Source organism: Triticum aestivum, chromosome 3A, assembly GCF_018294505.1.
Source record: "Triticum aestivum cultivar Chinese Spring chromosome 3A, IWGSC CS RefSeq v2.1, whole genome shotgun sequence".
Lineage (NCBI taxonomy): Eukaryota > Viridiplantae > Streptophyta > Magnoliopsida > Poales > Poaceae > Triticum > Triticum aestivum.
Genome location: NC_057800.1, coordinates 9,345,788 through 9,372,975, shown reverse-complemented (window position 1 = coordinate 9,372,975; position 27,188 = coordinate 9,345,788). Strand labels below are relative to the sequence as shown.

General features: G+C 46.2%; 1 protein-coding gene, 1 long non-coding RNA gene and 1 pseudogene across 2 annotated transcripts; 2 read left to right on the top strand and 1 right to left on the bottom strand.

Moving 5' to 3' along the window:
- On the bottom strand, window positions 1–543 carry LOC123059790 (uncharacterized). Its single transcript, XR_006427583.1, has 2 exons — window positions 417–543; window positions 1–287 (listed from the first exon to the last, which is right to left on the bottom strand). It is a non-coding gene; the product is annotated as an uncharacterized lncRNA (long non-coding RNA).
- A 17,909-nt stretch (window positions 544–18,452) lies between these two features.
- On the top strand, window positions 18,453–19,415 carry LOC123059789 (fasciclin-like arabinogalactan protein 3). The gene has a single exon (XM_044482277.1). The coding sequence runs from the start codon at window positions 18,497–18,499 to the stop codon at window positions 19,112–19,114; it is 618 nt and encodes a 205-aa protein (XP_044338212.1). The 5' UTR covers window positions 18,453–18,496; the 3' UTR covers window positions 19,115–19,415.
- A 3,010-nt stretch (window positions 19,416–22,425) lies between these two features.
- LOC123056579 (fasciclin-like arabinogalactan protein 3) lies at window positions 22,426–23,317 on the top strand (annotated as a pseudogene).
- Window positions 23,318–27,188: the final 3,871 nt, after the last annotated feature.

Sequence of the window (27,188 nt, the reverse complement as noted above, 5' to 3'; positions counted from 1 at the left end):
ATATGTACGCTAATATCATTATTTATCGTCTCAATTACTTAGGACCATGATAGATCATACATAGACGAAAATAATATATGAGCAGCACTGTTTCATGCATAATTAAATGGCGTCCCTGACAGCTTGCTGCAGGGTCTTGCGGTGCGGCGCCAGTGCTGACATCTCCGGCATGGGCGGCGGTGGCGGCGGAGGATGGACCGGAGGCATTGGAACTGGAGACGGAGACATCTGGGGACCTGGCACCGGCGGCGGAGGACTCGTTGGCTCATGGCTTCCGTCAAGAGCAACTGCGTGCATATGCATGAGCATGAACCATCAATCCTCACCCCAAACATAAATACGTGCTGCATGCACAATACACACATGATGACGACGTGGGAACAGCATATCAGAGCAAGGATCACAACGCTGCGTACCAAGGACGAAGATGGAGTTGAAGTGGAAGTGGAACGCTTCATGATGCGTTCTCCTTCCTGTCACAGCTTCTCATGTGTGTTCTCTCTGAGCATGCATGTCTTGTTTTATAGGTAACGCCAATACAACTTCCTACGCGCACTCTGACTACAGTGACGATTACTAGTCTATATTATTGGTCTCGGAGACTTATGTATGGTCAAAGTCTTCCCTGGGGTCAACAGGCAGGGCAACTTCCCAAATTTTAGCTTGAGAAGAAATAATTGGTGGCGTGTACTGTTGGAAAGATATTCCTCTCTCGTCTTGTATGGACCAAGGAGTCAACACTATCGGCTATACCTATCATGCAGCTTGTCGGCACCACAGAAAAAAAGATAAGAGTTTCTTCGAATTGCTAGCTTATTACAATACTTGTTTTTTCAGTTGAATTTCCCACAGCATGTTTTTTCTGCCGGTTTTGCTAATGGTCAGGTGCCTCAAAACAAGTATTGTTTGAGTCGAAACTTTTTTCTCAAGCCAGTAGCAGCCCATATAAAAAGGTTCAGTTTGTTCCAAAAATTTTCGCTTGTTTGGAACAGCCCATGTAAAAGGCTCCGTTTGTTCTATTTTTTTTTTTCATTTCACTAGCTTGGAACAGCCCACGTAAAAGGTTACTGTCTTTCTTTTTGCGAATAATAAAAGGTTATTGTCTCGCTGGAGCATGCCCACAGTCCACACACAAAGGCCTGGCCTGATCAATCAATTTATTTTAAGATTCCCTAAAAAAACAAGTGCTTGTGTGTATGTGTTGTGTGTGTGCGCAGAGAAAGAGAGAGAGAGAGAGAGAGAGAGAGAGAGAGAGAGAGAGAGAGAGAGAGAGAGAGAGAGAGAGAGAAGGAACCACAATTGATATGAAATGCCAACCAATTTTAACTGGTCGAGAGACGAATAAACGCCAACATTCTTATTTTGTTGTTTGACATAGTATAACATGGAAGTACATATATGCTAGGTACCCTACTATATCATATTTTTTTTGCATATTGTGGATCAGTGCAAGTTATATGCATTTTGTGTGAGAGTATCTCGTCACTATTTATTTTAAATTTATTTTCTCAATTTATTTCTTCATTCAGGGTAATAGCAATGCGCTAAAATTCACACTTCAGGATAACATTTCTATTTTTATGATTTATTTTTCATTTTTAACACAAAACAAGGCATGACAAAGATAAGTACATAATATATGCCTGTTTTTTCATATTATGGAACGGTGCAAGTTCTATGATATTTGTATGCGTATTTTCGTCATGATTTGCTTTAAGTTTATTTTTTATTTTATTTTTCCTTTTAGGTAACACCAATGACCTTGATTTATGCTGCCTTAGAAAATTAGTTATGTTCTTGTTTTTGCTTCATTATGTCTTAGATTTTTCTGATATTTATTCAATTTAATTTGTTGGCCCCTGGATTTTCTTATTTATTTGTGCAGGTGACGGTGTGTTCAATGCCGTAATCTTGTAACACTATTTATTTTTTCTTCAGGAACGAAAAATGGAACTCGTTTTCAAAACAATTTCTACTTAAATTATAAATAAAAAAATTTAGTTTTGTATTTTCTTCTTAGTGTTTTTAACTTTGAAAGACCATGCACATGGGAGCCATCCATGCATGACATTCTGAGGAAATTGTATGAAGAGTTGCCAAAATGGTGGATCTTTTCTTCTTCTAAATTCATGCATTTTAGATTGTGAATAGAAGCAACCGACGTGATTGTGAATAGAAGCAAGTGACACGGTCTTGATCTTAGTTCAGTAATAAAATGGTTGATCTGGGCTAGGTGAAGGCTTTTTCCTTTATACACGGGAGAATGTACAGATGATTCGGCTATAGTGCACGGACAAGTCAATCACACACTTGTTATCCTATATGACTGATAGCTTATTCATACGAACATAACAACGTAGCTTTATTCATAACTTTCACAACTAATTATTATTGCCTCTAGGGCATATTTCCTTCACATGTGTGGGTTCAATCCTCTTTTGGAGCTCCTTATTAATGAGATTGGTTGAATAGAAGGCTCCTCCTGGTTACCTGATTCATCATAAGAAATAATAGGAGAATACTGGGAAGTCTCTTCCCATTCGTTAGTATTCTCCTCATCTTTTATTTGTTTTTTTCTTTATGTAATTGGAAATATAAGGATTTTCAATGCAATTCATCGTAAACTTGTTATCCTATATGACTGATAGCTTATTCATACGCACATAACAACGTGGCTTTATTCATAACTTTCACAACTAATTATTAATATCACAAATCATCCGGATTTTATTTACCACTGTATACACTCTGATTTCCGGTCTACTTTATGCGTGAGGGGCCTTAGCAGCCGCCTACACGGTCTTACGCTGTGGCAGAAGTGGCAGCAGCGGCCGGGGGCTCATAGCCTGGCTGCCTCGGCGGCCCGTACCGCGGCGACGGAGGTCCATTGATACGGGATCCGTCCAGAACAGCTACACCTATGAACATGATCAATCATCATTCCGGCCGCCTAATTTTAGAAATTCCCTTACAAAAATGGCATGCACACAGTTCTTTACGCACCTTCTTGGAACGCTGCTGAGCATGGCGGCGGCATGAAACAGTAAACGATAGCTAGGAACGCCATAGCTAATGCGAGGGAAGAAGAACGGTGCATATTCATCTGGCCGGCTTCTCAGTGCGTACGTTGTTCACTTTGTGGGCCATATGTTAAATAGGGAACGGTACTAGCAGTAGTGGTACTAGACTACACCGGGGATGGCTACGCACTTGCGCTCTCTTCTTGGTCATGGAGACTTGACCGTGCAGATATGAATGCTTGCTCTAGTTCATGGTCAAAATCTGTCGTGTGGAAAATGCAGTTTGAGGACAAGAAATTTGCGGCACACTAGTTGTGGAAAGCTCTTGTTGTTTTGTCTTGTATAGACTAGACCTACGAAGTCAAGAGTCTCCCGGTCAGGCAGGTTGCATTAGCAGGTAAGCTGGCAAAATCAGAAGTCGTGTGCCAAACTCTAAAATAGGGCGTACTTCACTACAAACTTAGAACTATAATAATGTATAGGCCATAATATACCTTATACTCCCTCCAATCCAAATTAATTGGTGTAGCTTTAGTATAACTTTAAACTAAAGTTATATTAAGGTTCTGTCAATTAATTTGGATAGGAGGTAGTACTAGATTTTGGGCATGGCTTTGTGGCATGCCACCCAACCGTTGCATGTTAAATCATTATGTGAGTCGTCTGTAAATTCATTCCTATAAGACTGAAAGAAACCGGACAGAAAACCAAATTAAAACCATATTGTAGAAGGAAAAAAGAATATACGTAGAAATAATATGTCTCACATCAGCTTCACATTATGTTAACGACTACTTATACATAGTTGGAAATAGCTGGCTCAACAACGATGTTATGCAGTTTCATCTCAGAAGATTGTGCTTTGATCCATTCAGGTTCTGTAGGAACTGAACATGTAAATAGTCAAAATTCACAGTGTAGCATCATAGTTATTGTAGTGTTTTTGTTTAGAAAATCATAAAAATAAAATTGAATAAAGGGATTATTTGGAAAACAAATATGTGACAAGATCACAATATACGGAATAAATTTTACGACTGTGCTAGCAAGTGCTTCATGTTCTGTAACGCGGCACATACCTTAAGTTGTTCTCCTGAGTTATATCATATGTAGGGAACGTTAGTGGTATTGTACTACATTGGCGATGGTTACGCTCTTTTCTTTGTCTTGGAGGCTCAACCATCTAGATATACACTAGTTCATGGTCAAAGTCTGCCATCGATATCCGTCGACAAGGGCACCTTTGAAAATGCAGCTTGACGACATTGGATGAGGGACAAAAGGAGTCACGGAAATCAGGACTTCTTTTCTCTTGTAGTATATACCTACTAAGTCAAGAGTCTCCTAGTCATAGTCACGAAGCAGAGGTTCCTCCTATAAAAAATCTACCAGTCCTTTGCTTTCTCAATTGTGTGGGCAATCTATTAATATAGACATTATTAAGAGATTTTTTCACCAGACAATGGAAGAAATAAAAGGATTGCCCTCGAACTAGTGAATGCAAAAGCACAATTTTCACATCCTGTTCGGTAACCATTGGGGTAGGGGCCGGGGTGGGAGTTTGTGTTGGGATTAGGAGTGGAAGTAGATTTTTACTCCCATTAATTTCCTTGCTTGGTATATTATGGGAATTAGTCTATCATGGACCACTGTTCACGAATTAACATGGTACCCCATGGAAAGAAATTGGGAATCGGCTCCCTCAACTCCCATTCCCCTGCCAACTTAAACTCTCATTACCTATAATCAATCAAAGGGCTTTTAATCTCCTAACTCCTCAACTCAAATTCCCCATCTCTAGTTTGCACGAGCCAAAGACGTTGTCAGATAACACCTTCGGGGAGGAAGTGATACACTAGTGTGGTCATTGTTGTAGTCTTATTCAATTTTCCACTGAGGCCCTATTCTTATCAAAAAAATCAACTTCGATACCGAATTAAAAACTTCACAATAAATGGGTTGCTTGCATCATTCTATCAAGAGTCCGAATGTATACACTTATTTCAATGAAGAATATATTTATAGTGATGTGGAAAAACTAAGATGAGAAAAGTAGGCTAGTTTCTTATCAAAGAAATGGAATCATGTTGATCATAAATCTTCTTCTGGCTATGTCATTCAAATTTGTTTTGATGCTTTGGTGGTAAAATACTTATCACGCTTTTTATAGGGCTAATTTGCCCTTGCAGATATTTTTCCTTATGTGCTGACTCGAAGGGCGGGCGCTTGGTAAGCGGTTGCGGGATCCCCGTGGTAGAGTTGATTGAATATTTTTCATGCTGACCTGAAAGGGTGAAAAACTTGAGCTCTGATGATGTGTTTGGTTGAATTGTTTCGTTGGTGATGATTTGTTTTTGTTTTTCTGTATTTATCTCTCGGTGATAGATCAATAATTTCTAAGGCACATCGATTATGACTTGTTATGAGCTATCTGATCAATTTATTTATAAAGTAGTACAGATTATTTGTAAGCATGTTACTGCAATGGTCATCGCAGTACTAGTAGTTTATTTTTCTCCCCCTGTCCCTCTTTTATATTTTGTTGTTTGAGGAACATGAAAATAAATGTGCCTGTTACCAAAAATATGTGGAAAAGTGAGAGTAGATTTTTCTTGAAGCACCATGTAGTTGTACCCTCTAACAAGATTAATTTTCCGACTTTGCATCAAGATCCGTGCTAGTTCACTATCTTCACCTGGAAAAAAATTGTTTATCCTATGTGGCACACCATTCTTGAAATTTTCCTTTATATGGGTGAAAGCAAGCACATGAGTTACTGTATTTTGGCTATGATCCAGCTTCTTGAGTATAATACTGTGTGAGTCCAGTGAGCGCGCGTGCGAATTTCCTTCGCAATTTGGCCATAGTTTGACTTATATCGACCATACTTTAAACTTTGCAAGTCAAAAGAACTTTCGTACTAACAGTGCCTAGAAGTTTTCGGATATTTCTGTGGTGCAACGAAAATGTCTAAACGAATTTGATCCTCTAGTTATTTAATGTGTACAAAAAAATTACAAGTTGGGCTGCCTCACCGAACTTCTCGGGCTGTTCGATTTTTTTTGTCTGTTATTAATAGTTTCAGTCGCCAACACGGCAAACAATCCTCGTCACCAAGAACGTAAGGTTACAAGTTCATGGCCTTATATTTATCGGAATTGCTAACATATATTTAGATGTTTTTTAAGTATGTCACATCTAAGTTTTTAACCGTTAGATCTATTCTGCTGTAATTATCGTTCAAGGTTGATTTGCGTCCAGCTGGCGTGTCCCGCGTCGCTCGCACACATAGCTGTCACTCGATCGTTGCTTGTTTTTTTTGTCCGGCCGCACGTTGCACGGTTCGTTGTTGCTTTAGTCTTTTCTGACTGCGTTGTAACAATTCAACGAGGCTATTGGTTTCTATCGTCCATACATTCCGCATCTCACTTCTTGTTGTCTCGCTTTTATTCTTCCACTTTAGATTTTCTCTTTTTTTATTTTATAATTCATGATCTTGCATGTAAGGCACTTTTTGAAGTGGGCGGACACTTAACAAAATTTACTATTTTTTTGTGGACAGTTTCAGAAAAAAATGTTTTCTAAAATTCATAAACATTTTAAAAATATTTGAACGGTTTTGAAATCGGATTTGCTAAATTTCATGAAGATTTTAACAATGTCTTATCTAAGTTATCGCTCGTTCAATTTATTTGCTGTAATCTTTTCCGCAAATTTGGGCCTGCTTCTTTTTTGTCGCACACATCACATGTCGTCGCGATGTCTAGTTGTTGGACGGTTTTTGTTAGGCCATTTTTGTTCAACCTCTATTTTTGTTTTTTCTGGCAATTTTCATGTATTTTTTGTCCTTTTTTTTGCATTAGTTGCGAGTCCACTCATCATGCAACTATGCCTGACTCTTTAGACTCAGTTACAAGTCCACCATCAACTAGCAACTAGGGGTCCAATTTTTTTTCTCTCAGTTGCAAGTCAACCATCGACTCACAACTGGACACTTGGTTTTTTTTGTTGCAATTGCAAGTCAACCAATGACGCGCAACTATGTGTGACCATTTTTTTCTGGTTGTAAGTCCAGCATTGGCATGCAACTCAGCTCTTGATCTTGACTTGCAACTAGGCCCGACGTTTTTTGACCCAATTGCAAGTCAACCCTCGATTCGCAACTGGGCTCGTTATGTCATTTGTATCATAACTCGTCCCAACTCTCCTTTTTTGCATTAGTTGCAAATCCACCCTCAACTTGTAACTAGGTCTGACTTTTTTTTGCCTCAACTGCAAGTCCACCATCCACTCGCAACTAGGGGCTAACTTTTTTGTACCAGTTTGCAAGTCAACCCGTGACTCGCAAATAGGCCTACCCCTTACTTATTATCCTGTTGAAAGTCAACCAACAACTTGCAATTGGGTCAACTTATAACTAGGCTTTTGATCGTTGTTTTTTTGCCGAAGTTGCAAGTCAACCAACGACTCGCAATTGGGTCTGATCCTTTTTTTCGTCCCAGTTGCAAGTCCATCACTAACATGCAACTGTGCGGGTGATCTTTTTTGTCCCTGCTGCAAGTACACCCCTGACTCGCAACCGATTCTTTTAATCCAATTACAGTTGACCATCGTCTCACAACTGAGGTCGACTCCATTTTATCCTTGTTGCAAATCCATCATCAACTCGCGACTAGGCTGGCAATTTTTTTTGCTAGTTGCAAATCTACCATTGATATGCAACTGAGCTCTTTGATCATTTTTGCCCCAGTTTACAATCCACCCTTTGGCTCACAAGTGGGCCCGACTTTCTTTTCTACCTCAGTTGCTTGTCCCCCTAATGAGCCGCATTTCGTGTTTGTGTACCTCTGGTCGTGTGTGTTGTATCACTGTGTTGTTGCGAGTTGTGATTTTTCTTTTTGTGATTTGCTAATTCTCATCTAGATGAGATTTATCAATTGCACATTCTAGTTTCCCACCATTGGATGACCCTGCTAAGATTCGTGCTATGCCCAACATGTGCCATGTTTGCTTTCGTATATTGTCTTGTTTGTCGGACCATGAACCGGGCATGTCCATGTCTTTTCATACTTTTTTGTTGGGCATGAGTTCTTTTGAAGTTTGTGTGGTATGCGTGACAGTGTGCTACCCTTGCGCATGCCCCCATAAATTCGTATCGCGTGTTTTCAACATTGTTTTACATTGTTTTTTGTAGATAGTTGTTTCTCTTGTTGTGCATATATCTTGAGGAAGAACTTTTGCATTGAATTTTCTTTGTGCTTCTATGTTGAGAAAAAACATTTTTATGGCTGGTTTGTCATTGAGTATTAAACTCGAATGATTTCAAAGGTGTAAATGGGGTTTTCCATAGAATCATAATACAACTAGGTCTGACTCTTTTTCTGTCCTAATTGCAAGTTCATCCCCGACATGCAACCGGGCCCGGCCCATATTTTTTTTTTCAATTACAGGTTTACCCTCGACATGCAACTGGGGGTCCGGTCTAGTTTTGTCCCAATTTCAACTTCACTGCAACGTGTAACGAGGCCTGGCCAATTATTCATCCCAGTTGCAAGTCCACTCTTGTCACGCAATTGGGGGCCTAACCTTTTTTCCCTAGTTGCGAATACACACGTGATACATTGGGCCTGACTCATTATTCGTCCTAATTGCAAGTCCACCCTCGACACACAACTACCTGGGGGAGGCGGCCCTTTTGTCCCAGTTGCAACTCCGCCCTCGACATGCAACTTGGATTTGGTCCCCAGTTCGTTTTTGTTCAGTTTTCTATTTTTTTGTTCAGTTTGTCAATGTAAACAACATGCAACATTATTTGTTTTTATTCAGTTTTCTATTTTTTGGTTTTTGTTTTCCTTTATTGTTTTCTTGTTTTTCATTTCTGCAATGTAAATTAATATTTTTTAAACTCATGAATTTTTTATCAGTGTCAATTGCATGTCCATCACCACACAACAAGTGCAAGTTCGCTCATCTTCAATGTGATTGCTACTTAAAGGATGAAAGTGCTTTCTCGAGAGGGCATTTGCGTGTCTCCTACTAGCTATACACACAACTTCAAGCATCATCCTTGGCTGCAACTGCATGTCTTCAATAGGATTACAACTTTGTTTTGTACATATGTAAGTGTTTGTCATTGCACGTGCACCATCAAACATGGAACTGCACGATCAACCTCGCCCACATAACTTGCATGACACCGACCCAGTTTCATGTCCACTCTTGACATGCCACTCGGTCGACCTAGTTGTATGCCCATCCTTAACCCTCATATTGCCTCCGACAAACGGGGTGTGTGTCTTTGTCACTTTTTACATGCAACTTGCAACTGGGGTGTGTGTTTTTCGGTGCCCACAGTTGCAAGCCGACCAACGACTCACAACTAAAGGTGTGTGTGTGTGTGTGTGTGTGTGTGTGTGTCGACGGTCACTAGTTGCAAGCCGATGTTCGACTTGCAACTAGGAGAATGTGTGTTTGTTGAGGGTCCCCAGTTGCAAGCCGACCATCGACTTACAACTAGGGTAGTGTGTGTTTGTCGGTGCCCCGAGCTGTATGTCAATCATAGACTCGCAACTAGGGGAATGTGTGTTTGTCGAGGGTCCCCAGCTGCATGTCGACCATCGACTCGTAACTAGGGGTGTGTGTATTTGTCGAGGGTCCTTAGTTGCAAGCCGGACATCAACTCACAACTAGGGGTGTGTGTGTTTGTCGGTGCCCCAAATTGCAAGCTGACCATCGACTCGCAACTAGTGTGTGTGTGTGTGTGTGTGTGTGTGTGTTTGTCAAGGGTCCGCAATTGCATGTTAGCCATCGACTCGCAACTAGGGGGTGTGTGTTTGTCGAGGGTCCCCAATTGCAAGTCAACCATCGATTCACAACTAGGGGTGCGTGTGTGTTTGCCGAGTGTCCCAGTTGAAACCAACCATCGATTCGCAACTAGGGAAGTGTGTGTGTGTTTGTCGAGGATCCCTAGTTGCATGCCGACCATCGACTCACATCTAGGGGTGTGTGTGTATTTGTCGAGGGTCCCTAGTGGCATGTCAACCATTGACTTGCAACTAGGGGGGTGTTTGTCGGTGCCCCTAGTTGCAAGCCGACCACCGACTCGAAACGTAAAGGTATGGGTGTTTGTCGAGCGTCCCCAGTTGCAAGCTGAACATTGAATCACAATTAGGGGGAGTGTCTGTGTTTGTCGAGGCCCCTAGTTGCAAGCCGACCATCGACTAACAACTAGGGTGTGTGTGTGTGTGTGTGTGTGTGTGTGTGTGTGTGTGTGTGTGTGTGTTTGTCGAGGGTCCCTAGTTGCAAGCCGAACATCGACTTGGAACAAGGGTATGTGTCTTTGTCGAAGCCCTAGTTGCATGCCGACCATCGACTCACAACTAGGGATGTGTGTGTGTTTGTCGAGGGTCCCCAGTTGTATGTCAACCATTGACTTGGAACTAGGTGAGTGTGTGTTTGTCAGTGCCCCCAATTTCAAGCCGACCATCGACTTGCAACTAAAGGTGTTTGTGTTTGTCGAGGGTCCCCAGTTGCAAGCCGAACAGCGACTCACAACTAGGTGGGTGTGTTGTATGTGTGTGTCGAAGGTCCCCAGTTGCATGACAACCATTGACTCGCAACTAAGGGTGTGTGTGTGCTTGTCGAGGGTCCCCAGTTGCATGTCAACCATCGACTTGCAACTAAGGGTGGGTGTGTGTGTTTGTCGACGGTCCCTAGTTGCATGCTGGCCATCGACTTGCAACTAGGGGAGTGTGTGTTTGTCAAGGGTCCCTAGTTACATGTCGATCATCAACTCGCAACTAGGGTGTGTGTGTGTGTGCGATTGTCGAGGCCCCCGGTTGCATGCCGACCATCCACTCGCAACTAGGGGTATGTGTGTGTGTATTTGTCGAGGGTCTGGAGTGGCATGTCAACCATTGACTCGCAACTAGGGGTCTATGTTTGTCAAAGGTCCCCAATTGCAACCCGACTATCGACTCGCAACTAGGGGTGTGTGTGTTTGTCGAGGGTCCCTAGTTGCAAGCCGAGCATCGACTTGCAACTAGCGAAGTGTGTGTTCGTCGGTGTCTCCAGTTGCATGTCAACCATCGAGTCCTAGCTAGGGGAGTGTGTGTTTGTCGAGGGTCCCTAGTTGCATGTTGACCATCGACTCGCAACTAGGGGTGTGTGTGTTCGTCGTGGGTCCCTAGGTGCAAGCCGATCATCGACTCGCAGCCCCTAGTTGTGAGACGACCATCGACTCGCAACTAGGGTGTGTGTGTGTTTGTCGAGGGTCCCCAGTGTCATGTCAATCATCGAATGGTAACTAGGGTGTGTGTGTGTGTGTGTGTTTGTGGAGGGTCCACATTTACATGTCAACCATCGACTCGCCACTAGGGTGTGTGTTTTTGTCGAGGCCCCCAGTTGTAAGCCGATCAACGACTCACAACTAGGGTGTGTGTGTGTGTGTGTGTGTGTGTGTGTGTGTGTGTGTGTGTGTGTCGAGTGTCCCCAGTTGCAAGCCGAACATCGACTCACAACTAGGATGTGTGTGTATTTGTCGAGGCCCCCAGCTGCAAGTCCATCCTCGACTCGCAACTGGTATCGTAGTTCTATGTAGTGCTAATTGCAAGTCCATCATCGACATACAACTGGGCCCATAGTTTGTTTGTTTTTCATCCCGGTTACAAGTCCACTCTCGACTCGGAACTGGGCATATAGTTTATTTTTAATCCCTGTTGCAAGTCCACCCCGACTCGTAACAAGACCCATAGTTTGTTTTTAACCCAGTTGCAAGTCCACCCTCGACTTGCAACTAGGAGTGTAGTTTGTTTTTCGTCCCAGTTGCAAGTCCACCCTCGACTCGCAACTAGGCTCATAGTTTTCCTAGATGCAGTTCACCATCGGCTCTCAACTGGTCTCGTAGCTTTGTGTAGTTGTCTCAGTTGTAAGTCCAACATCGAGTCGCAACTTGCCGACTCGACTAAGTTGCATGTCCACCCTAGACACACAACTCGCCCGACCCAGTTGCATGTCCGTCCACGACATGCTACTTGCCTTGCCTAGTTGTTTGTCGACCATCGATGCACAACTTGTCCTAACCTGATCCAGTTGCATGTCCACCATCAACATGCACTTTGCCCCGACCCCAACCCAGTTCCGTGTCCACCCTCGACACCAAACTTGCCCGGCCCAGTTGTTTGTACACTCTTGAGACACAACTTGCCCGGACTCAGTTGCATCTCCACCCTTAGCTTATCTTTTTCCCCCTTTTGATTTTCCTCCACCATGCGATTTTTGTGTTTTCGAAAATGTTCACGGTGTTTAAAAAAATGTTCATCGTGTATTTATAAAATGTTCATCATTTTTTTATAAAAATTGCCTTGTTCTAAAAAAACGCTCATCCTATTTAAAATATATTAACGGTGTTTTTCTAGAAAATGTTTTCTATGTATGTTGAAAATGTTCATCATGCACACGTATTGTGAAAATATGTCAACACTTTTAAAAAGAGCATGAGCACTTCTAAAAATTGCATGAACATTTATGTATACATACACAAACATTTTTCTTCATTCAATGCATGGCCATATTTTCATCTTTCATTTACTTTTGTAAATAGGATTTACATCAAATTAGTGAAGTAGTTTTGTAAATATACATATAGATTACAAGTTTGTTCATGCATGTGTCTTTTGGCCCTTCGCCCACACATATTTTTTAAGAGAACTGGGGACTATTTATGAAAAAGAGAATTGGGGACTATTTACGAAAAAGGAACACTGTTGTGGTTTGTTTGTTTGTTCTCTTCACAGTTTTTCCTGGTTTATTCCTTTTTTGTTTTTTCTTCACCAGATTTTGTTTCCTTTTTACTTTTTTCTTTGAAACAATAATTTCTAATTTTATTTTTATTATTCATTTTCTGTTTCAAAAAGTGTTTGGAATTTGAAAAAATATTTTGTTTTTTCAAAAGTTATTTGGGTTTCTAAAAAATGGTCAAAAATATCAAATTAAGTTCACGTTTTTTAAAAAATGCTCGCAAGTTTAGAAAAATGATTGGGGTTTTAAAAAAAGTACAAATATTTAAAACAATGATCCTTTTTAAAAATTGTTCACAAATGCTAATCATCTGTCGAGCTTTACACGTACTGGACTAAACTACAAGCTCTCACCTTGACTACATCCGTTTCTAAACCTATAGGCATCCACGTATGTTTCTTAATTTGTCGTGTTTTATGCTAACAAAAGAAAGTGGGACACATGGTACTCTTAAGCTTTACGCGCTGCATTTTTTATGACTTTGCGTGCTCAAACACAACGCACTTGGGTGTGTACAGTGAGCCGGCTCAGTGGCGAAGGCCTGCGCTATGTGCGGCAACGAGAAACTGGCTCGTAGATGTCACATAGTTATGTCACATCTAGATGTGCCCTAGTCACACCCTATATTTATTTCCTTAATTTGCACCATCAGCAATAGTACATGCATAGACAAGAACATATCGGAGGGACAGTGCTTCATAGATGAGGAACGCTCGAAACAGCCTGCTGCAGGGTCTTGCGGTGCGGCGCAAGCGCCGTTGTCTTCAAGGGCGGTGGTGGAGACGCAATCTCGGCCGGAGCCTCCACCGGGTTCTGGTTCCCGGGCAGTGGCGACGGCGGAGTCCTTGGCTCACGGCGTCCGTCCGGAACAACTGCATGTATCATCAATCATCATCCTAATCCGGCAACTGAGCTGCGAGTAGTGGTTTATTAGTTACCTTGGGCCGCCGCCGAGCATGCTAACCAACAGCAGATGAGTGCCAGGAGGACGACACCGCGTGCCATGGAAGAAGAAGAGCGCTCCATGATCCTCTCTAGCTGCATAGTACAACGTTGTGACTAGCCTTGTATTATAAGATACGGTAGTGGTACGGTCTTGGAGACTATGGGTCAAAGTCTGCCGTCCGTCAACCTTGGAAAAGTTCCGCTGGCTTGAGAACAGCGTCAGTGGCCCATAGTGACGAAAAAATCTTCCTCTTTCGTCTTTTATCTATTGACCAGAGAAGTCAGCTATCAAAGTCATGCAGCGTGCATCACCCGTCGACGCGTAGTTCGGCACCATAGCATCATTTTCAGCTGACGCGCCACTAAATGGCCCATCGGTCACGGTATAGTTGAAGTGAAAAAGAAAGGACCTTAATAAGGAGAGAACGTGCTCCCCTAGTTTCTGTGGAACAAATTATCGCGCTTTCTAGGAGCCTCTCGTAAACGATGTTGTTCGCTCTGGAGCCTCCTGCGAGCGAACGATGCCATGTGCAGACTTTGAGCAAACATTGCCCCACCGCGATTGCCACATATCACCACGTTGAGATTCGCACTCAGGATCGATTGTCCCATAGACCGTTCGCTCAAAAAAAAAAAATTTACGCTCCTGTGGGACGTTTGCTATATATCATTTCCAAAATAAAAAGAACACAAAACATCTACACTGCCAGGGGCAACTAGAGCAGCGAAACTGTAACTGCCACCGAGCAAAAATCCTCCCCCATTACTCCCTTGCCGGAGCCGAAGGATGGGGGAAAGCCCCTTCCAGCGATAGATAGCAGCAGGGCTCTCTCTCTCTCTCTCTCTCTCTCTCTCTCTCTCTCTCTCTCTCTCTCTCTCTCTCTCTCTCTCCCGGTGCTAGAGGGGCTGGTGATGGCAGAGGTGCAGCGAGCTCTTTGGGTGTCGTGTTGAGGTGCGGGCGGTGGCTCCGGTAGCAGCGGCACCAGTAGGTTATTCCTCTTCTACCACGGGAGGCAGGGTGGTGGCATGGAGAGTGTGTGACAGTGACACGTGTTCTAAGGCCCGTCTGGTCCGCCTGCCTACGAGCAACCGCATCTGTTGGTGGATCATTCGTTCTTATCAAGTTTTCATAGTTTGAAGCTTGGTTCAAATTAAAAATTGTCATAGGTTATTCAATGATCTTATTTCAAAGCCCTCATCACAAGGATCATGAATATGCAAACACAACATAAATTAAACTTTCAGCTCAAATATATAATAAATTGAAAATTGAAAGTCAAATGAAAAAGTATGAGAGATAGGATGGATGGAGCATCTCCCCTCAGGTCTAGACTATTTTAGTCCTTAGACGTGTGATCGATGTAGGCCGCATAATCATTTTTATTTTAATATTGCATTAGCAGGGTCTTGAACTCAAGACCTCTGGACTCTGATACAATATTGAATTAATGCTCTAGCCAACTCATCCAAAAGTCTGAACTGATGAAAGAACACGGGCAATATATTTTAACACCATGCACATAACCTTTTCACCTTTCTGAATCATGAGGTGGATGAGCAGTCTACAACAGCCCTAAATGTGGGAGCAATGGCAGCGCAGGTGCCACAAATCTCCTCCCATACATCCAATATAATAATAAAATTATTATTTATAAGTCACAGATGCAAGTAAGCCAGTGTGAAAAAATCTCCTCTCATACACTGTTTTCTTCTATATTATAAAAAGGACCTAGGACCTCTTTTTAAAATCGTCGCAGATGAAAAAAATGGCGTCGCATGTCATTATCTTCTTCCCTGCTATTCTCAACGACTCCCGTCCCTCCATAAAAAATATTCGTCTCGTCCTTGTAGTTGCCGACACGCGGTTCCCTTTCATGTATGTCGTTCAGCTCCGCTCGTGCTGGGATGGACAACTCACCGGTGCTGCTTGTAGGCCTTTCCTTAGGGCATCTCCAGCCGCGTCCTCAGGAAGGCCTCCTCAGGTGTTTTCTTTTGCGTCGGCGCCGAAAAAAATAGCCCAGTCGCACTCCCAGGAGCCCGATTTTCGCCGGCCTGGGCCAAAACAGCGCCGGCGGACCCAGGCCGAACCCGGCGCGCTGGGGGGTGCCCGGGGGCGCCAGGGCGAACTGTTTTGGCGCGAAAAAGCCGCAGGCCAGCCGCGTCAGGGACACGGCGGCTCGTCTTCCCCCAAATGCCTCGGTTCCCGCGGGGAATCAATGGCAAGGCTGCCGCCGATCAGCCTTGCCTCACGGGACGGTGCGCCGACGCCTCCCCTCCCTCGCACGCGTACACACGGGCGCGGAGCGGTTATAAAAGCCGGCGGTCGCCTGTGCCCACACCAGACTCGCCCCTCGCCGCCGCCCAGCCCCTCTCTCTCCGTCTCCGTCTTCCTCCCCCGAGCGCCACCGGCAGCCCCTCTCTCTCCCTCTCTACCACCGCCGAGCCCGTCGCCATGGCAGAGCGCTTCCCCGGAGATGAGGCGGCGGCGAACGGCTTCGGCCACCGTTCGCTCCGCGAACAGGAGTCCTGTCTCCTGTTCCAGGCGAACATCCCGGCGCCGCCGGACATGCGCGCTGGGCCGACGGGGGAGTGCCCGTTCCCCCGTTACCCGACGCCGTGGCGAAGCCCAGGTACTTCGCCGAGGAGGTCGAGGTCGCACGCGCCTCCCTGACCGACGACGAGCGCTCCCTCCCCCTGTACGCCGCCGGCAATCACGCGGCTTGGGCGGCGTACTTCCGGCGCCGCCAGCAGCAGCGCCTGGCCTCCACCAATGGCGCGGCGGTGGTCGGCGGCGTGAAGAACAGCGAGGGGTGCCACTTGTGGTGGGGCGTCCCCGGCCGCACACTGGATGGCGTGCTGGCGTACCTCGACGACGGCAACAACCCGCCGTTGACCTATCCTGCGATGGGGGCCGCCCCGTCGCAACACCGGCGCTTCTCGGCGTCAAGGCCGAGCCCGCGGCGGAGACGCCAATCGGTCGGCGCACTCGCAGCGTCGGCATCTCATCAACGAGGGTGGCCGGCGCTCCTCCTCCTCGTCGGCTCCTCCGCGCTTCGTCAAGCCAAAGTTGGAGCCGGGGCTGGTGCCGGTGAAGGCGGAGTTCGACGACGACGACGCGGCCCTAGAATGGGCGTGCCAGGACTCCATTGCGATGGAGAAGGCGCATCGGGAGAAGGAGAAGGAGCGCCAGCGCGCCGCCCTGCGCCGCTTCGAGGAGCGCCGACGCGGCCGCGATGAAGACGGGGTCGTCGTCTTATGCGACAGCGACGACGACGACGCGCCGCCGCCAGTCCGCCATGGCGACGCCGGGCAGGGGTCTAGCAGGGGCGCCCGTGTCAAGGAGGAGAAGGCCGGCGACGACGATGGCGGCGACGGCGGCGACAACTTCAGCCCCTTTCTTTTTTAGATTAGGTTAATGTAATGAAAATGTACGAATTTCATCGAAACTTGCCATGTTTGGCCGAAATTTAACTAGTTTTTATCATAACTTCGCCGAACGGTCCTCCTTTTTTTATTTTAATACGCGCCTGGGGCGACCCTGGGGCCGACGGGTGGGGATCGACTCGCCCCAGGGCCATTTTTTGCGCCGGCTCACCCCCAGGCGGCGCTTTTACACGCCCCCTGAGGGGCCAACGGCTGGAGATGCTCTTATGGCTCGCCGTTGTCCCATCTGCTACATGTGCAGCTCTGCCACACCTCGATGGTGACGCAGAACAAGGCCAAGCCGCCCGTCCTCGTGCAGCTATGCCGTCGGATACGCCATGCTGCCGAGTGCCCTTTTTGGTCATGGTCGTTCAACGGAGTTCACTTAGTACAAGCTTCCTTTCTTATGCATGCTAATGGTAACACACTGCTCTTTGGCCGTGTGCATGGTCGTTCTTTGGCCGATCACTTTGCTGCATACAACGGCTAGCTCCGCTAGGAAAACAGACGTGTTTGCACTGCTAACGCTGCAACTGATTGTACTGTTCATGCACCTGGGCACCGAATCGTTGTGTCCTTAAGTTCACCCCTTAACTCCCACCTGCAGCCTGCACTGCCCACGGATGGTCCCACCGAATGTAGTACAGCACTATAGAAGTGCTAACGATATAGAAATGCAAATACAGATTCGTGAACCACATAGAAATGCAAATACATAATCTTGAATTAGATAAAAACGCCACGTCCACTCCCCTTCTTTAGTAATAACATCTATAAATAAACACGTAAAGGACGGAGAACTGTGTATAGATGTGATGTGGCCGCAATATGGGATCCCCTAATCTTAAGTTAGTTTTTAAAAAACAATCGTACCAAAAATTTAAAAATAATAATCAGGAATAATGTAGTACATCAATATAGAAGTGATAAAGGATATGGAAATGCAAATACAAAATCTTGAACCGCATAGAAATGCAATATAAAATCTTGAACTAGATTAAAACTCCAAGTCCACATCCCCTTCTTTAGTAATAGCTATAAATAAACACGTAAAGGACGGAGAACCGGGGTATAGATGTGAAGTGGCCACAATATGAGATCCAATGCATATTTATTTTTTTGAAGAAAGAGAGGCCTCACCTTCGATTTCCATTAATAGAAACCAGGGTGTGAAATTACCCGGAACCAATGCCTGGCCGTCCGCAGAATGTTTGGAGGAAACAACCTCTTCCACAAATATAGCTGCAACCCCATTCTTTATAATGAGCCATACATCTAGATCATCACCATCATATCCACAATCAACCACGATGGCGTCCAAAGTCCTTGTCGCAATCCTCCTGCTCGCCGCGGCGACGCCAGCGTCGCTGGCTGCCATCGATGTGGTGCAGCTGCTCGCCGGAAAACCCCAGTACGCGACCTTCCTGAGGCTCCTGAAGGAGACAAAGGTCGCCGATGACGTGAGCCGCCTCAAGTCGGCTTCCGTGCTGGTCGTCACCGAGAAGACCGTGAAGCCACTCTTGGCGGTGCCGGCCGCCAAGCAGAGGACGATCCTCCTGCATCATGTGCTCATCAAGTATTTCGACCCCATCCAGCTGGGCGAGATGAAGACCAACGTTGCCAAGCTCCAGACCATGCTCTCCAACACGGATGAGGACATGGGCACCATCGACTACTCCAAGGACAAGGACGGCCAGATGTACCTACGCTCCCCAGGCGCCGACAGTGTCGCCAAGCTCGTCAAGGTCGTCGCCGCGCGCCCCTTCACCATCTCCATCATGGAGATCAGCGCGCCGCTCTTGTGCCCCAAGCTACTCGGCCCTGGCGCCGCCGGCGCTGCCGCTGGCAGGCCCAAGGGCAAGGGCAAGGGCAAGATCAAAACCATGTCCGCTGAGGAAGGGGCCACCGCCGCGGCTCCAACTGCCTGATCTGAGAATTGAGTAAGGTGGCCCTGCAGGTCCCCCGTTGAACCATGCGCGCACAACTTTGGATTTTATCTTAATGCCAAGGCTTCATACATCTTCTTCTTTTCTGCTACTGTACTAATTTTGTGTTTCCAGTATCCTATGATTATTAGTGAAGTGAATCGCAGTACTACTAGAGGTTGGGGCGCACCTCCTGTGCAGCGTGCGTGTTTTTTTCTTGTTTGGTGCAAAGGCAGTCAGATCGAGGAAGAATGTAACAACTGCCTTCTTTTTGAGACAACTACTTTTGTTGTTGCTTTTTCTATGGACCCTGGTATCTCCCGAACGTTCCGTCTGCGGGGCTCCTGTACCGAACACACAGTTTTTTTAGGGAATACCGAACACACCGTCAGCAGTCGATCCATTGAACGATTTCGTTTGCTAGGCGAAACCCTCCAGCACGATCCCCCAACGTGACATACCCCTCCCATCGAGCATTTTATATTTGGAGCTGAAGGTGCTGGTTAAGGTGGCCCTCCAGGACGCCCCGTTGAACCATGCGTGCACAACTTTGGATTTTATCTTAATGTCAAGGCTCCATACATCTTCTTTTTTCTGCTACTGTATTAACTTTGTGTTTCCAGTTTCCTATGATTATGAGTCAAGTGAACCAAGTACAACTAGAGGTTGGGGCGCGCATCCTGTGCAGTGTGCGCATTTTTTTGGGTGCAAAGGCAGTCAATCGAGGAAGAATGTAACAACTGCCTTATTTTTTGAGACAACTGCTTGTGATGTTAATTTGATTTTATGGACCCTGATATCTCCTGTACCGAACCAACCGTTGGCTGGGTAGGGTCGATCAATCGAACAGCGTGACCAAACACCCCATCGCTCACTAATAGAGGTTGCATCAATCCAACGCTGGGCCAAAAACGTGCCAAGTAGTAGCCCAAAAAACAAGCCTTATTAACGCTGGCCGAAAAGATGTCCCTCTTGCACTGGCACGACTAGGAAAACCTAGTATTTGCCATGTCTTACTGTAGATTCAAAACACCGCATCCTAAAACTGTTGAGACCACAAAAAAATGCAGAGGAAAAAATACGCAAAAATATGTAACGCATAGCAATTTGGTGAGGATATAATATGCATTGGCCTTGTGGTATATGTTTCTACCTTGTGTTGGCCATACTCTAGTTTATAAAGTTTTTCATGCTTTAATTAATAAAAATTACCATGGTGGTGTATTTTAAGTTGTCGTGGTAAAACATGAGGATTAAATCTTCAGGTATTATTTCACGGGTGGGGCGAGTTAGAATTTACCTATGATTTTAAAAACGTTAGCACAGAAAATGTGGATTATTTTTGTAAGGTGTTTGACAACGTACATGAAGGCACAAAATATGTGGATTAAAAATTGCCATCACGTAGAACACAAAAAGTGTACCATATATTGTTTAATAGTAATTTTTCATGTTTCATATAGAAAAATTAACGTGGTCCCATGCATGCAAAGAATCCCACAAACGATGAAACTAAAATTTTCATGGATGTAAATTAAATTTACAGGGCACTATAAGTAAATTTTCCACGGCAAAAAAGGTAAATTTTTCATGAGCAATTAAATTAAAAATTCCCATATATGGTAAAGATAAAATTTCCATGGAAAATAAAAAAAGGAAAAACTTTTCATGGCAATAAAAGTAAACTTGCCATGGAAATAGGTTAATTTGCCATGCCACAAAGTAAAATTTTCCCTACTCTTAAAAAGGATAAAATGTTATGAACATCAAATTTTCATACATGTTTGTCATGTGATAAATTCCATGAAATATCTCAAATCTTGATTTGATGTATGAGGCATGCATTTTTGAAAATTTTGGCATATCTTAATCCACATAACTTTTTTGCCATGACATGGTTAATGAACTAGACACACTAGTAGAAAACGGCCCATTAGCCCCGGTTCCAGAGGCCCTTTAGCCCCGGTTCTGGAATCGGGACTAAAGGGTCGGGACTAAAGCCCAAAACCATTAATCTTGGTTCGCTTACGAACCGGGACAGAAAGGGTTCCACGTGGCCGTTGCGGGGCGCCTAGGCAGAGGACCTCTAGTCCCGGTTGGTAACACCAACCAGGACCAAAAGGCATCCACGCGTCAGGAGCTGGCTGGAGCAGCGGGTTATGTTTTTTTTTTTTGAAAGGGGGGGGGTTAGGGGGTTTTGAAGGGTTAATTTAGTGGTTTCATATATTGAGTTAGCTAGCTAATAGAGGGAAGTGTATGAACAAAGTTGCCATGGTAGATGCATATTAAAAAATTTCCATTCTATTTTTTTCTTATAATTGTCATGATTTGTGTAAGAAAAATGCCATGTATGTACATTGTAGTGGCGTATTGAAAATATGAACAAAGTTGCCATGGTAGATGCATATTTAAAATTTCCATTCTATTTTTCCTTATAATTGTCATTCTTTGTATAAGAAAAATGCCATGTATATAAATTATTTCTGCCATGATACAAAGGTCGGCACCGCCAAGAGTGGCTTTATGCGACCTTCCCGTGGCTCCCGAAGGAGATAAAGGTCACCGATGCACTACTAGGGAAAACTCTATACACAGAATCTTAGCAGCAGCGCGGCTCAAAAAGGAGCGCTGCTACTAATTAGCAGTAGCGCGGGTGTGGAAAACCCGCTACTGACAAGTGCTTAGCAGTAGCGCGCTCGGCGTAACCCGTGCTGCTACAAATATCGAGCGATAGTGCCCACCCAACTCCATTTAGCAGCAGCGCGGTGCCGCCAGCCGCGCTACTGCTATAGCTGTAGCAGTAGCGCGGTTTTTCTGAGGTCGCTGCTGCTAATTTTTAAATCGGGCACACTTTTGGCCCCGGTTAGCTGTAGCGCTTGTACTGAAAGCGCGCTGCTGCTACTTTCTTAGCAGCAGCGCGTTTTACGTACCGCGCTACTGCTAATCCACACCCACCATCTTTTCCCCACCCGTCCTCCCCCTCCCCCAAATCCCTCCTCTCTTCCGCCACTCTCTCCTCTCTCTCTCTCTCTCCATACGTTCTCACATTGACCTCTTGCCCATGCGCCCTCCTCCTCCATGGCATCGAAAGAGGGCGCCGCCTCGCGCCACTGGTGTCTAGGAGCTCGCCGGTCTTCCACCGGCGTCTAGGAGGCCGCCGCCTCGCGCCACCACGCCGGAGACCTAACCACCGGTGACCAGCCCCGCTACTCCCTCCATCTCCTTCCTCTCTCCCTTGGTTTTCTCTCTCTCTCTCTCTCTCTCCCTTTGGTTTGACTCACAATCCCATGTCCATGCCCGTGCAGGTAGTCGCCATGGACGACCATATCTGGCATGGTCGGGAAGAGGAGCCCCACGCCGCTGCCTTGCTCTTCCATGGAAACAGGCCCTCCTGCAACAGCCACTGCCAGATCTGGTCTGCCGCTGCTCGTTCATGCCTCCGGCGACCCCAACCATTGCTGGATCGAACAACTGCTGCCATTAACAACACGCACGGGATCGATATATCTTTTTCTTTTGAATGTAATAGTAGTAGCGCGGGGTATAAGACCCGCTACAGATAATTAGCAGTAGCGTTGTACTGCAACGCACACTACAGCTAACTATGTATAGCAGTAGCACGTGTCAACACGCGCTACTGCTACAAGTTAGCTGTGGCGCCGTATTAGTAGCGCGGGCGCCCCGCGCTACTGATACACCCAAAACCTGCGCTACTGCTGAGCTTTTCCCTAGTAGTGATGACGTGAGCCGGCTCAAGGCGGCGTCCGTGCTGGTCGTCCCCGAGAAGGCCATAAAGCCACTCGTGGCGGTGCCGGCCGCAAAGCAGCGGACAATCCTCCTGCATCATGTGCTCATCAAGTATTTTGACCCCATCCAGCTGGGCGAGATGAAGACCAATGTTGCCAAGCTGGAGATCATGCTCTCCAACATGGATAAGGACAAGGCACCATCGACTATTCCATGGACAAGGACGGCCAGATGTACCTACGCTCCCCAGGCGCCGAAAGTGTCGCCAAGCTCTTCAAGGTCGTCGTTGCGCGCCCCTTTACGGTCTCCATCATGGGGATCAGCGCGCCGCTCTTGTGTCCCAAGCTACTCGGCCCCGGCTTCGCCGGCGCTGTCGCCGCTGGCAGGCCCAAGGGCAAGGGCAAGATCAAAAACATGTCCGCTGAGGAAGGGGCCACCGCCGCTGCTCCAACTGCCTGATCTGAGAATTGAGTAAGGTGTGTTGGAATAAGCTACAACGGCCGTGGCGCGCGGCGGCGTCCGCGGTGCCCGCGGTGCGCGGCGGATATGAAGGTCTTGGCAACGGTGCACGGCGAGCGCGTGGCGTCCGCATCGCGCGACGAGTCCACGGCGGTGTGGCGTGATGCCGGGCGCGCGGCGAGCGCGTGGCATCGGCAACGCGCGGCGAGTCCACGGCGGTGTGGCGTGATGCCGTGCGCACGACGAGCAGCGTTTGCGGAGACGAGGAGGTCGCGGAGGACCTGCGTGGTGTCGCAGAGGCCGCGGCGGCTCGGCGCGATGACCGTGGAGGCGCTGCGCTGCGGTTGACGGCGCAACGGTGCAGGGCAATAAGCGCGGCGGCGAGCCGGGCGCGACCGGTGCGTGTTATGCGTGCGCACCAGACGCGTCGGGCGCGTCGGGACCGCGGGAGTGGACCGCGTCGAGGCGCTGGACCTGGTTGCGCAGATCACGTACGTGCGCGGCGGGAGTGCGGGGACGTGGGGACTGCGCGCGAAGGGCACGGCGGCACGGTGGCAGGCTTGGCAGCGACATCAGGGTGGTGGCGGCTACAACGTCGACGACGACGGACTCCTCTAGGTCGTGGCTTAGGGAGTGTGTGTTGGAATAAGCCATGGCATGTGTGGTCGGGCTCGTCGGGCGCGTCGGATGCGCGCGGGACACACTGATGCCGTCGGGCGCGTCGGTGGCGCGCGGGACGGACGGAACGTGCGAGACACAACAACGTGGCATATGTGTGTAGCGTGTGTACTCAGTCTGGCACGTAGAGCAGGCCGTTGGCGAGTGTGCTGGCCAAGTTTGCTACTCCTACATGCAAGGCTGAGTTAGTTAGCTAGGTGAGCTTTTCTAGGAGTGGATGAGTACGTGCGGTTAGTGGCCGGTTGTGAGGCCGGGTCCTGCGTAGGTGCATAGATTAGTGGCCGGTGTGGTCGATGAGCTGTGCGCGTGCATCTTCTACTTAAGTGTTGTGCTTGTGCCTGTAGCCGTGAGGCAGTTGGAGCTCTGAATAATAACGGGGCTGTGAAGTCGGATGAAACTCCAGTGTACTGTGTGCTCCTCCTTTTTCTACCTTCATTCATCCGTGTAAGAGAACGGTTCCAACAAGGTGGCCCTGCTGGACGCTCCCGTTGAACCATGCCTGCATAAGTTTGGATTTTATCTTACTGTCAAGGCTTCATACGTCCTCCTTTTTTTCTGCTACTGTACTAATTTTGTGTTTCCAGTATCCTATGATTATTAGTGAAGTGAACCGAGTACAACTAGAGATTGGGGCGCGCCTCCTGGTGCAGCGTGCGCGTTTTTATTTTCTTTTTTACGGGTGCAAAGGCAGTCGATGGAGGAAGAATGTAACAACTGCCTTCTTTTTTGAGACAAATGCTTGTGTTGTTACTTTATTTATGGACCCTTATATCTCCCAAACGTTCCGTCTGCATGCGGGGCTCCTGTATCGAACAAACCGTTAGCTGGGTAGGGTCAATCTATCAAACGAGGGAGCAACTAGTTAACGAGCGCTCCTTCGGGAGCATCGCAATGATCAGCACCACTTGATGCGTTTTTAGCCATTTACCACGTGTCGCACTTTGGACGCTCCCTTCGGATTTTGTTTTTTTATTTTTCCGCACGTGTTTTCGTCTTTTTAAACGTTTTTTTCCGGGTTTTTTCGACGTTTTGGTTTTCCCCTGGTCTTTCTTACCTTTTCGATAAAAAAAATTCGAAATTTTTTTTTGCGCGAAAAAACGGATTTTCTTTTTTTTTCCTTTCGCGAAAGTCACGGTTTTTCTTCCACGAGAGATGTGCCTTTCGGAAACGGAAAAAATGTGTTTTCTGTTTTTTTCATACGCACACGCAAGATCATGGTGATGCATAGCAACGAGAGGGGAGAGTGTTGTCTACGTACCCTCGTAGACCGTTCGCGGAAGCGTTATATCAACGCGGTTGATGCAGTCGTACATCTTCACGATCCGACCGATCCAAGTACCGAAAGAACGGCATCTCCGAGTTCTGCACACGTTCGGCTCGGTGACGTCCTCGCCTTCTCGATCCAGCAAGAGGGGCGAAGTAGTAGATGAGTTCCGGCAGCACGACGGCGTGGTGACGGTGTTGGTAAAGAACAATCTCCGCAGGACTTCGCCTAAGCACTACGAAAACTAGGACGGAGGATAAACTAGTGGGGACGGGGTTGCCGGCACACGGCTTGGTGTTTCTTGATGTGTCTTGGGTGCTAGCCCTACCCCTCTATTTATATGTTGAGCCTTGGGGTCGAAACTTGGAGTAAAAGCCTCCACAAAGTCGGTTTCATCCGAAAGGTAAGAGTCCTTCTCGGACTCCAGGGCCAGACGCCAGGGTTCCCGGCGTCTGGACCCAAACGCCAGGGACCTGGCGTCTGGCCCCTGGACTCCGCAAAACTTCCTTTTGGTCTTTTCCAAAAACCTTGTGGGCTTTCCCCTTTGGGCAAAATAAAGTGTTCTCGTACCCAAACATTTCGGGAAACATTCGGAACCCCTTCCGGTGAATTCCGGAACCCTTCCGGTGACCAAACACTATTATCCCATATATCAAACTTTATCTCCGGACCATTCCGGAGTTCCTCATCGTGTGCATGATCTCATCCCGGACTCCGAACAACATTCAGTCACCAACATACATAACTTATAGTACTATATCGTCAACGAACTTTAAGCGTGCGGACCCTACGGGTTCGAGAAGTATGTAGACATGACCGAGACACCTCTCTGGTCAATAACCAATAGCGGGACCTGGATGCCCATATTGGCTCCTACATATTCTACGAAGATCTTTATCGGTCAGACCGCATAACAACATACGTTGTTCCCTTTGTCACCGGTATGTTACTTGCCCAAGATTCGATCGTCGGTATCTCAATACCTAGTTCAATCTCGTTACCGGCAAGTCTCTTTACTCGTTCTGTAATACATCATTCCGCAACTAACTCATTTAGTTGCATTGCTTGCAAGGCTTAAGTGATGTGTATTACCGAGAGGGCCCAGAGGTACCTCTCCAACAATCGGAGTGACAAATCCTAATCTCGAAATACAACAACCCAACAAGTACCTTTGGAGACACCTGTAGAGCATCTTTATAATCACCCAGTTACGTTGTGATGTTTGGTAGAACACAAAGTGTTCCTCCGGTAAACGGGAGTTGCATAATCTCATAGTCATAGGAACATGTATAAGTTATGAAGAAAGCAATAGCAACAAACTAAACGATCAAGTGCTAAGCTAACGGAATGGGTCAAGTCAATCACATCATTCTCCTAATGATGTGATCCCATTAATCAAATGACAACTCTTTGTCTATGGCTAGGAAACATAACCATCTTTGATCAACGAGCTAGTCAAGTAGAGGCATAATAGTGACACTCTGTTTGTCTATGTATTCACACATGTATCATGTTTCCGGTTAATACAATTCTAGCATGAATAATAAACATTTATCATGATATAAGGAAATAAATAATAACTTTATTATTGCCTCTAGGGCATATTTCCTTCATAATACACATTGCCTTGTGGTATATGTTTCTACGTCGTCAAAAATATGGCATGTCTTAGCTATACTCTAGTTTATAAAATTTTTCATGCTTTAATTAATAAAAATTACCATGGTGTTATATTTTAAGTTGCTGTGGTAAAATATGTGGATTAAATCTGCTGGTATTATTTGACGAGTGGGAACGAGGTAGAATTTACTTATGATTTTCAAGAACATTAGCAGAAAAAATGTGGATTAATTTTGTAAGGTATTTTTACTACATACATGAAGATATAAAAAATGTGGACTAAAAATTATAATCATGCAGGACACACAA

Coding starts and splice junctions, on each gene's coding strand:
- LOC123059789 (XM_044482277.1), top strand. CDS start 18,497: ATGGCGTCCAAAGTCCTTGTCGCAATCCTCCTGCTCGCCGCGGCGACG.